Source organism: Salvelinus fontinalis, chromosome 36, assembly GCF_029448725.1.
Source record: "Salvelinus fontinalis isolate EN_2023a chromosome 36, ASM2944872v1, whole genome shotgun sequence".
Taxonomy (NCBI): domain Eukaryota; kingdom Metazoa; phylum Chordata; class Actinopteri; order Salmoniformes; family Salmonidae; genus Salvelinus; species Salvelinus fontinalis.
In genome coordinates this window covers 11,663,617-11,672,547 of record NC_074700.1, presented here as the reverse complement: position 1 = coordinate 11,672,547, position 8,931 = coordinate 11,663,617, and the positions used below count along the sequence as shown (strand labels likewise).

General features: G+C 40.9%; 1 protein-coding gene across 1 annotated transcript in view; it reads left to right on the top strand.

The window, feature by feature from the left end:
* The first annotated feature begins 6,375 nt into the window (after positions 1–6,375).
* Positions 6,376–8,931, top strand: part of kcnip4a (potassium voltage-gated channel interacting protein 4a) — a 283,290-nt gene continuing 280,734 nt past the window's right edge. Inside the window, exon 1 of the mRNA XM_055900700.1 lies at positions 6,376–6,585. Coding sequence (XP_055756675.1) covers positions 6,513–6,585 — 73 coding nt within the window. The 5' untranslated portion in view covers positions 6,376–6,512. The remainder of the gene's footprint in view (positions 6,586–8,931) is intronic.

Here is an 8,931-nt window from a genome sequence, read left to right as displayed (position 1 = left end):
ATGACCATCGTTATGTTTGGAAAAAGGGGGATTCTTGCAAGCCGAAGAATACCATCCCAACCGTGAAGCACGGGGTGGCAGAATCATGTTGTGGGGGTGCTTTACTGCAGGAGGGACTGGTGCACTTCACAAATAGATGGCTTCATGAGGGAGGAAAATGATGTGGATACATTGAAGCAACATCTCAAGACATCAGTCAGGAAGTTAAAGCTTGGTCGCAAATGTGTCTTCCAAATGGACAACGACCCCAAGCCTACTTCCAAAGTTGTGGCAGAATGGCTTAAGGACAAAAATGTCAAGGTATTGGAGTGGCCATCACAAAGCCCTGACCTCAATCCCATAGAAAATGTGTGGGCAGAACTGAAAAAGCGTGTGCGAGCAAGGAGGCCTACAAACCTCACTCAGTTACACCAGCTCTGTCAGGAGGAATTGGCCAAAGTTCTCCAAACGTATTGTGGGAAGCTTGTGGAAGGCCACCCGAAACGTTTGACCCAAGTTAAACAATTTAAAGGCAATGCTACCAAATACTAATTGAGTGTATGTAAACTTCTGACCCACTGGAAATGTGATGAATTAAATAAAAGCTGAAATAAATCATTCTCTCTCCTATTATTCTGACATTTCACATTCTTAAAATAAAGTGGTGATCCTAACTGACATAAGACAGGGAAATGTTACTAGGATTAAATGTCAGGAATTGTGAAAAGGAGAGCCTGGACTCGAACCCAGAATCTCTAGTGGCAGCTAGAGCTAGCACTGCGATGCTGTGCCTTATACCACTGCGCCACTCGGAGTTCCTAATTGTCACTTTTTGTCAGGGATCTACACTATACAATACTCTGTCAAAGTGGAAGAAACATTCTATCATTGTTTAAAGATGTTTAAAAATATATATATAACTCAGCAAAAAAAGAAACATCTTCTCACTGTCAACTGCGTTTATTTTCAGCAAACTTAACCTTTACTTAACACCCATCCCGGATCCGGGAGCATCCTCATCAGTAAAAGCTGATTAGCATAGCCTAGCATAGCGCCACAAGTAAATAATAGCATATAAATAACATGAAATCACAAGTCCAATACAGCAAATGAAAGATAAACATCTTGTGAATCCAGCCATCATTTCCGATTTTTAAAATGTTTTACAGCGAAAACACTATGTATTTCTATTAGCTAACCACAATAGCCAAAGAATCAACCGCATATTTTCACCATGATTCTACCGCATAGGTAGCTATCACAAAACCGGCCAAATATAGATATAATTAGTCACTAACCAAGAAACAACTTCATCAGATGACAGTCTTATAACATGTTATACAATAAATGTATGTTTTGTTCGAAAATGTGCATATTTGAGGTATAAATCATAGTTTTACACTGCAGCTACCATCAAAAATATCACCAAAGCAGACAGAATAATTACAGAGAGCAACGTAAAATACCTAAATACTCATCATAAAACATTTATGAAAAATACATGGTGTACAGCAAATGAAAGATAAACATCTTGTGAATCCAGCCAATATTTCAGATTTTTTTAAGTGTTTTACAGCGAAAACACAATATAGCATTATATTAGCTTACCACAATAGCCAAACACACAACCGCATTCATTCACCGCATAGATAGCATTCGCAAAAACCAGCAAAATATATAAAATTAATCACTAACCTTGACCAACTTCATCAGATGACAGTCTTATAACATCAGGTTATACAATACACTTATGTTTGTTTGAAATTTGCATATTTAGAGCTGCAAACCGTGGTTATACGTTGTGAATATGTAGCATCGATTCACCAGAATGTCCGGAGCTATTTTGGACACTCGCCTAATCTGACCAAAGAACTCATCATAAACTTTACATAAAATACTTGTTGTATGGCAAATGAAAGATACACTGGTTCTTAATGCAACCGCCGTGTTAGATTTTTAAAAATAACTTTACCATAACAAACAGCTTGCCTTATTGCGAGACAGCACCCGCCAAAACGGCGGAGAATAGGAATCAACATTTTCCACAGAAATACGAAATAACATCATAAATTGTTCTTACTTTTGTTGAGCTTCCATCAGAATCTTGTATAAGGAGTCCTAGGTCGAGGATAAATCGTTGTTTGGTTTTAGAATGTCTTTTTCTCCTGTCGAATTCGTGCCACAATGCTAGCCAATGTTGATGACGTTCCCAGTTTCTCTCGACGCAAAGAACGGAAAACTCAAAGTCCCAATAAACGTTGAATAAACTGATGAAACTCGGTTGAAAAAAACCTACTTTATGATGTTTTTCTAATATGTATCAAATAAAAACAGAGCCGGAGATATCCGCCGTGTATATCGAACGCTTTTCAGAAGCCAATGTCGACGTACTTCGCGCGCCAGAGAAGACAAAGAAATTTCCAGACCTGTCACTCCAAAAGCTCTTGTTCGGCCTCAGATCAAGCTAGACACCCCATTCCACCTTCCAGTACCTGTTGACATCCAGTGGAAGGCGTATGAAGTCCATGCATATCGATAAATATTAGGCAATTGAATAGGCAGGCCCTGGAACAGAGCATCGTTTTCAGAGTTTTCACTTCCTGTATGGAAGTTTGCTGCAAAATGAGTTCTGTTTTACTCACAGATATAATTCAAACAGTTTTAGAAACTTGAGTGTTTTCTATCCAATAGTAATATTAATATGCATATTGTACGATCTAGAATATAGTACGAGGCAGTTTAATTTGGGCACGATTTTTTCCAAAGTGAAAACAGCGCCCCCCTATTGACAAGAAGTTTTAACATGTGTAAATATTTGTATGAACATAAGATTCAAAAACTGAGACATAGACTGAACAAGTTCCACAGACGTGTGACTAACAGAAATGGAATAAGGTGTCCCTGAGGTGGGGGGGGGGGGGGTCAAAAGTAACAGTCAACATCTGGTGTGGCCACCAGCTGCATTAAGCACTGCAGTGCATCTCCTCCTCATGGACTGCACCAGATTTGCCAGTTCTTGCTGTGAGATGTTACCCCACTCTTCCACCAAGGCACCTGCAAGTTCCCAGACGGGGGAATGGCCCTAGCCCTCACCCTCCGATCCAACGGATCCCAGACGTGCTCAATGGGATCCGGGCTCTTCGCTGACCATGACAGAACACTGACATTCATGTCTTGCAGGAAATCACGCACAGAACGAGCACTATGGCTGGTGGCATTGTCATGCTGGCGGGTCATGTCAGGATGAGCCTGCAGAAAGGGTACCACATGAGGGAGGAGGATGTCTTCCCTGTAATGCACAGCGTTGAGATTGCCTGCAATGACAACAAGCTCAGTCCGATGATGCTGTGACACACTGCCCCTGACCATGATGGACCCTCCATCTCCAAATCGATCCCGCTCCAGAATACAGGCCTCGGTGTAACGCCCATTCCTTCGACCATAAATGAGAATCCGACCATCACCCTTGGTGACACAAAACCGCGACTCGTCATTGAAGAGCACTTTTTGCCAGTCTAGTTTGGTCCAGCGACGGTGGGTTTGTGCCAATAGGCGATGTTGTTGCCGGTCATGTCTGGTGAGGACCTGGCTTACAACAGGCCTACAAGCCCTCAGTCCAGGCTCTCTGTCTGAGCACTGATGGAGGGGATTGTGCGTTCCTGGTCTACCTCGGGCAGTTGTTGCCATCCTGTACCTGTCCCGCAGGTGTGATGTTCCGATGTACCGATCCTGTGCAGGTGTTGTTATACGTTGTCTGCCACTGCGAGAATGATCAGCTGTCCATCCTGTCTCCCTGTAATGCTGTCTTAGGTGTCTCACAGTACCGACATTACAATAAGTTGCCCTGGCCACATCTGCAGTCCTCATCTGCAGTCCTCATGCTTCCTTGCAGCATGCCTAAGGCACGTTCACACAGATGAACAGGTACCCTGGGCATCTTTCTTTTGGTGTTTTTCAGAGTCAGTAGAAAGGCCTCTTTAGTGTGCTAAGTTTTCATAACTGTGACCTTAATTGCCTACCATCTGTAAGCTGTTAGTGTCTTAACAACCGTTCTACAGGTGCTTGTTCATTAATTGTTTATGGTTCATTGAACAAGCATGGGAAACAGTGTTTAAACCCTTTACAATAAAGATCTGTGAAGTTATTTGTATTTTTACGAATTATCTTTGAAAGACAGGGTCCTGAAAAAGTTGCGTTTCTTATTTTGCTGAGTTTATATACCTTGATTAGATACGTATTCACCCCCCTGAGTCAATATATGTTAGAAACACGAGCGATTACAGCTGTGAGACTTCTTGGGTAAGTCTCATTAGAGCTGTGCACACCTGTATTGTATAATATTTGCCCATTATTCTTTTCAAAATTCTTAGAGCTTTATCCAGGTGTTGGGGATCATTGCTGTAGGGCAATTTTCAAGTCTTGCTATAGATTTTCAAGCAGATTTAAGTCAAAACTGTAACTTGGCCACTCAAGGACTTTTACTGTCTTCTTGGTAAGCAACTCCAGTTTAGATTTGGTTATGTTGTAGGTTATTGTCCTGCTGAAAGGTGAATCCCTCTCCCAGTGTCTGGCAGACTGAAACAGGTTTTCCCACTAGGATTTTGCCTGTGCTTAGCTCTATCCCGGTTCTTTTCATCCTGATAAACTCCCCAGTCTTTGCCGTACCAATGAAGCAGTTACTCAGCGATGTGTTATCGGATTTGCCCCAACATAAGGCTTTGCATTTAAGTGTATTCCTTAGCGTTGGCTTTTTATTATTGTTCCTAACATATGCATGTTTTGGAATACTTGTATTTTTAAAAAATATATATTTTTAGCCATTTAGGTGATTATTGTGGAGTCACAATGTTGATCCATCCTAATTTTTCTCCCATCACAGCCATTGCTCTGTAGTTTTAAAATCACCAATGACCACATAGTGACATCCCTAAGCAGTTTCTTTCCTGTCCTGCAGCACAGCTCAGCAGGACAACTGCATCTTTGATGTGAATGTGTGGTTTAATACATCATTCACAGCATAATTATTAATTTAACAAGGACTATAATGGAGTGCGTCCCTTCTACATATTGTCAGCAAATTCTGCAATCAACTGAGTAAATTGCCTCCTGTTTCACACCAATGATTACCCCAAAGCTGTCCGTCGTGCTTTAGGTAACTGACAGTGTCCAAAATAGAGAGAAAATGTCTATTCCCATTGGTGCGAGTATAACTTTTTACACTCATTTGCAAACTCCTTTGATTTGTCACTGACAGGCACTTGATACAGTTTGTAAAAAGCAGAAAGGAACCATTTTCTGTGAAATGTCAGATTTTGTTGTCTACATTTGCTGACATGCAATCTGGATGAATCTGGGTGGTCTTTTGATCTCAGAATTGAAAGCATTAGAGTCTGTATGGTAAAACCAAGATGACAAGTGTGCATGTTCATGTGTGCACGTGCATGCACAGCTGGAATATTAGCTACCCACAGTACCATACTCCTGCATGACAGAATTATATATAGTCAATATATTGTGTCAATAGGAAGAACTTGTATATGTCCTTGATTGACCTTTTCATATCCCTATACGGTGCAGACTAGAATTTAAATGGGTGCACAGTGAGACATTTACCTGATTTTATTCACATTTTGGAATAAAAAGGGTGTAATTGCAGACCGAATAATCTGTGTTTTCTGATTTAGGCCTTTCTTGATATCAAGTTACACCCATTGATGTTCGCCATTGGTCTGTGCCAGTTTCTGGTCCGTGGCAGTTGGGGACAACTGTAGCTTTGTAGCTAACCCTAACTATTTTCCTAACCTTAACCTCAGTCTCCTAACCTGCCACACTAATTCACCTAACTTGCCACATTAGTTAACCTGCTATGTAAACAAATCATCTGTCAATAAACCATCAGTCTCATAACACCAGAACGAGCCAATAAGGGGATTCGTTTAATTTGGTCCAGGTGCCTGGTAGGAGTGTTTTATACAGGGTGAAAGTTGATTGCATTCATTTTGGAACCTAGTTGCCTCACAGGCATGAGCCAGATGCTCGTTCAAAGCCCTGGGCGAAGTTGGCGCAAAATGAAAGTGACATAATTAAGCACGAGGAGTAATGAGTAAGATTCTGTTTTCACATGCAAAAGTGATTGATTTTGATAAAAAAAAAAAAACGCTTTATCTGCCTTCCCAATGAAAATTAGTTTGAAAATTAAAACATATTTTATGGGAAAGAGATACATGTTTCTGGACGATGCACCATGCTGCCTTGTTGACAACATGACCAAGCAGCGTCAACATGACCTCAACGCTTTTGGTGGCCCGCGATTCAGCATCATCGGATCCGCTCAAAGGCAGATATCGATGGGCGAAACGCCCCGAATTGCGGTCTGCAATTATACCACATTGTTTGTGCGCGCCCATGGAGAATGTCATGCGCGCGAGATTTCTGCAATAACTCCGGCACAAGTTGCAAGTGAGCATAAATACAACAAACTATCCAGCGCTCCAAACACTCACCGTCGGAACTCAAACTAAACTGCAACTTATATGACCATGGATTCAAAGACGAATAGAGTGGAAAGCATTTCTGCCCGAGTGGATGCTGCTGGGTCTTCAACTGGTAGGACAGTATTTGCATGTTTGCAAATGATTTGTTATGTATCAATTTCGGGTGCAGTTGGAGCAACAAGCATGTTATTTTTCCCTCGAAGTGTTTGCATGGAGACTTTTGCTAAATGCTTTTTTTTTAAGGAGTCATGTTTGTACTTTTGTCTTCTCCGATATTATAGGAACGAAATTCATCCCTACCTTATTTGGTCTACATTATACTACTTGGCACACTCTCTATTCAATTTGAACAGCTGTTTTTGATTAACAACACCTGAATGAGGCAGCGTCCTTTGCGTCGCATCGTTTTGTAGCACGATTGTTTAGCATTACTGTCCCAGCCTTTGTGTAGGGATCTTGTACAACACGTTTGTCAGATTATTAAAAACATATGTAACTGACACCAATATAATAAAACAATATTGTCCGAGGTGGTGTGCTATACGGCCAATATACCACGGCCAATATACCACGGATAACGCCTCGATCAGTGTCATTGCGTTTTGGTACACCAGAAGTACATTTATTTCCAATGGAATGCTGCGTTTACTGTGCAGCTTTGCAAATGCAATTGGTGTACGTTCTGTGTGATGCATACGTTAGATTTATCGAACGTATGCGTCAAACTATACGTACATGGCTTGACAGAAATGGTAGCAGAAGGTGAATGTTGAACTTTTGTTGCACACACATCCAGATGAAGCTGCATACTATTTTGCGCAAAAACACCATCGGTGTGACCAAGGCTAATGCTTCGAACAGCGTATTTGTGCAAAATGGTATGCATCATCTTGATATGTATCCAACAAAAGTTCACCATTCACATTCTGCTACCATTTCTGTCAAGCCCTCCACGCATACAGTTTGACGCATACGTTCGATAAATCCAACGTATGCACCACAAAGAACGTGGCTCCTCAGCAACGCAATACTGCAAGGCAAACGCAGCGTTTCATTTGGAATGAATGTAATTCTGGTGTACCAAAATGCAATGACGCTTTCGGAGATGATGTGAAGCAGAGTGCCTGGACACAGTCCTTAGCCTTGTTTTATTGGCCATATACAGTGTCACAAACCTCTCAGGTGCCTTACTACTATTGTAAACTGATTACCAACCCATGTTATAATGGCTAATAAATACCCATGATTTGCATTACTGCAGTCAGGACCAAACTGTGTAGACTGTTTTACTAGGCCTAGCTAATGTCTTAATCACCATTTCAGTAATGTAAAAACGTAAACCATATAACTGACATTCTCTCCATGAACATTGTTGCTCTTATCTGCTCAACTTAATTTCAATGCAACTTGAAAGCAAATAACTTAATACAATGTTACACAATTGACTGTAGTAAGTACATTTTTCCTCTGTAGTACCAAGTGCTCTTAAAAACAAAAATGCACTTTTAGATCCTCAGTCCCTGCAACTACATAATTTGTCCATTTTGACAAGAAGGGAGCTCGATCATTGGAGATCATGGACAATCCAGTTTGTTCTACAGTAGAACTGACCACAGGTTGCAGAACACCTGCATTCTAATCCTGGCTGCTTCTCTAATCAGAGAATTTGGCTGCCTTCCAGACAGATTATCACTCTGTTATAGTTGATGGGTTTCCCTCAGGCAGCTCATCGCTTCTCACAAAGCAGTTGAACAGCAGTTAACAGATAATTATCCCTCACACAGGTCAATGTTTTTTTGGCTGTTTATCCGTGATTGGGTCCTTGTTATGCCTGCATAGGAGTTTGAATCAAAGGATTTCAAGGAATCCCAACTGAGTAGATGGAAGTGTGCTGACCTCTGCAGAGGTAGAAAGTGTATGTAATTTAAGTGCTTTTCACATTTTCCCAATGTGTTCTCAGATGTGAGATATGAAACTGATTTATTCTGACTGGGTAATTCTGTACCTCCTTAAACCAACTCTACTGACAAGGCAGATTAACCATGCAATCATTTGATGTTCTTGTGGTATTGCAAGAAATGCTCTCAGACTCTGGCAAGATTAGTTTAATTGCTTTAATTTGCATATTCAATGCATTTAGCTGCTTTGTAATTTCTATTACCTTTTTTTTTAACCTTGCATGGTGCTTAATATATATATATATATGCTCAGATTGTCTTCTCTTTACATTCGGGCCATGGGTGGTCAGTTTTAGATTCCGTAGCTGTATAATCTAAGTGGTTGCCTAATTTAAACATGTTGGCTAAATATGTTGTACAATGACAAGTGACACTGTGCAGTGTTTGTACATACTATCGTTTTGCGCTGTCTCTTCTAGAAAGACAGTGTATCAACCCTAACTGTTAGAAACATATTCTGTAATACAGGGGTGGCCAAATCTCCTCCTGTGGTGCTACTC